This window comes from Panicum hallii, chromosome 6 (genome assembly GCF_002211085.1).
Source record: "Panicum hallii strain FIL2 chromosome 6, PHallii_v3.1, whole genome shotgun sequence".
NCBI classification, from domain to species: Eukaryota; Viridiplantae; Streptophyta; class Magnoliopsida; order Poales; family Poaceae; genus Panicum; species Panicum hallii.
In genome coordinates, this window is record NC_038047.1 from 38,848,210 (window position 1) to 38,850,246 (window position 2,037).

Here is a 2,037-nt window from a genome sequence, read left to right on the forward strand (position 1 = left end):
TTTCATCTTCACCGGCCGTAGCATAACACAGTATTGATCCTAGTCTGTATTATGAGTTGGCATGTTCATCAGAAAGAACTTAGATGGACGCACGCACGTACCACTTGCTTGTGTTTAATTATCTTAATGGATTCAAATAATCAAAGTGCAAACGATCATTTTATCGACGTGCATCCTTCAAATCACTAAGCTTATCTTTGGTAGCATTGCCGGTCACATGGCCAGGTCATCAATCAGCTGCATAAGCCATTGGGATTCAGGGCTGGGGTACGTGTATAAAAAGGGAGGATGGTGAGCCCCTTGGAAGGCACCACCACTCCAACGGCAAAGCACACGATCAAAGCCTGAAAGCCAGCAGCCCTTGTCGTTGGTATCTCTCTCAGTCCTCTCGATCTTGTACGCCAACGATAATGGCAAGACTCACCGCAGCTGCCGGCTTAGCCTGGGCGACCTTGCTGGTGTGCGTTGCGCTCGGCGCCGGACAAGCTCAGCCTCAAGCAAACCTTGCTGCTTGGTTTCCTAGTGGATCCCTGCCACCGCCGGTGAGGATCTACTCCAGGCAGAACGACGCATTGAACGTGGCCGTACGCCGCGGCAACGTCGTCTTCGCAAGAGCCGACTGCTCGGACGACTCACAGGCAAGATTCTTCTATATCCCAATCCATTGTCTACCGCTCATGGATATACAAACACTCATGCTATATATACGTACATATAAATATAATTAGCCGCCTCTTGTAATGGTTATTACTAACTGTCAACGTTGCATGTTTGAGCAGAAATGGTACCCTCTGTACACCTCGGGATCCTTCTCCGGACGGCAGCCGTTTTCACTGGTGAACGCAAAGACGTTTCAGGTCATGACAATTCCATCAGGCAGTGGACAGAAGGTATAAAACACATATATTCCCTAACAACACTAGATAGAATATTTTTGAAAAAAATATTGTTTGCTAAACATCTAGCTTGCCTTGATGAAACATCAACCAGGTGGGACTGTCTGGCCCAACCGACGCAACCAGAGCCGCACGTGAGGAGCTGTGGACACCAGAGAAGCCGACGCGTGCTGACGGCTTCTTCCAACTGTTTGTTACCAATAACCCAGCTCTTACCCTCAATGGACTGAGGGGCGTGCGTAGCGGATCGGAGGTCGGGATCTTTTCCGCATCACCAAACTCACTGAACGCCATATGGAAGATTACTTCATACCCACCTTGCTTGCCCTGATGGGTTGGTCAACTTATGTAAGTGCATTATTCAGTTTTCGTGGCACTTGAAGATTATTGCTATGCTCTGAAACTCGCATATATACCGTGCCTGCATTTGCCAACCGGTGACTGATTTTCATTTCGTGTTGCAGAGTCACGGACGAGAAGGCCACCGCCACCCGTTGTGTGCTTACGTGCCCGCTGAAGAATAGATTTCGCCTTGTTCCCTTATTTAATTCCATTGTCCGTCGACTATTTCCTTCCGTCATCCTTACATTTTTTTTTCAGATCATAAACACACATTCGCGGACATGTTGATATATTCCTTTGGTTACTGCAAATTTCTTTTGAGAATTTCCCTTTGTGTAAATCATATATATATATATAATATTATTGAGTTCAGCTATGATATTGCTATAAATCATCTCGTCCTCATTTCTTTTATTCTAGCGTCTGCATAAGGCATGTACACGACTATTATGCCTTATTAAGAACTTCAGTCTTGAGTGGAATAGCGCAAAGTTATTATGACAAAAAGCAAAACATAACATGATTCAAAGAAAGTCAAGCACGAAGTTTGTTTTAAGATATACGCCCATTTGTCTTCCTCCCCCCGGCACTTCTCCTGCCAGGCTTCTTCTCTCTGTACACAAGCAGCTCTCCAAAGGGCACGATGGCCATTGTTAAATTTCTCTCTATGATCTACACTCTGCAACATGAAATTGTTCTCTCTATATCATAGTTTGAGGAGCAAACAACCATAATTTAAGAGTGCCTATTAGCAAAAATTTATAGTAGTTAGTGTCCATCGGCAAATACCAACATTGAA

General features: G+C 45.0%; 1 protein-coding gene across 1 annotated transcript; it reads left to right on the forward strand.

Moving 5' to 3' along the window:
* The first annotated feature begins 317 nt into the window (after positions 1 to 317).
* Positions 318 to 1,629, forward strand: LOC112896365 (ricin B-like lectin EULS3). The gene is made up of 4 exons (XM_025964307.1): positions 318 to 638; positions 780 to 890; positions 991 to 1,244; positions 1,361 to 1,629. The coding sequence occupies exons 1-3, from the start codon at positions 411 to 413 to the stop codon at positions 1,225 to 1,227; spliced, it is 576 nt and encodes a 191-aa protein (XP_025820092.1). The 5' UTR covers positions 318 to 410; the 3' UTR covers positions 1,228 to 1,244; positions 1,361 to 1,629.
* Positions 1,630 to 2,037: the final 408 nt, after the last annotated feature.

Excerpts from the sequence above, each read along its gene's own strand:
- LOC112896365 (XM_025964307.1), top strand. The coding sequence starts at position 411 with ATGGCAAGACTCACCGCAGCTGCCGGCTTAGCCTGGGCGACCTTGCTG. Across the intron at positions 639-779 it reads ACTGCTCGGACGACTCACAG|AAATGGTACCCTCTGTACAC; the intron begins GCAAGATTCTTC and ends ATGTTTGAGCAG. Across the intron at positions 891-990 it reads CATCAGGCAGTGGACAGAAG|GTGGGACTGTCTGGCCCAAC; the intron begins GTATAAAACACA and ends AACATCAACCAG.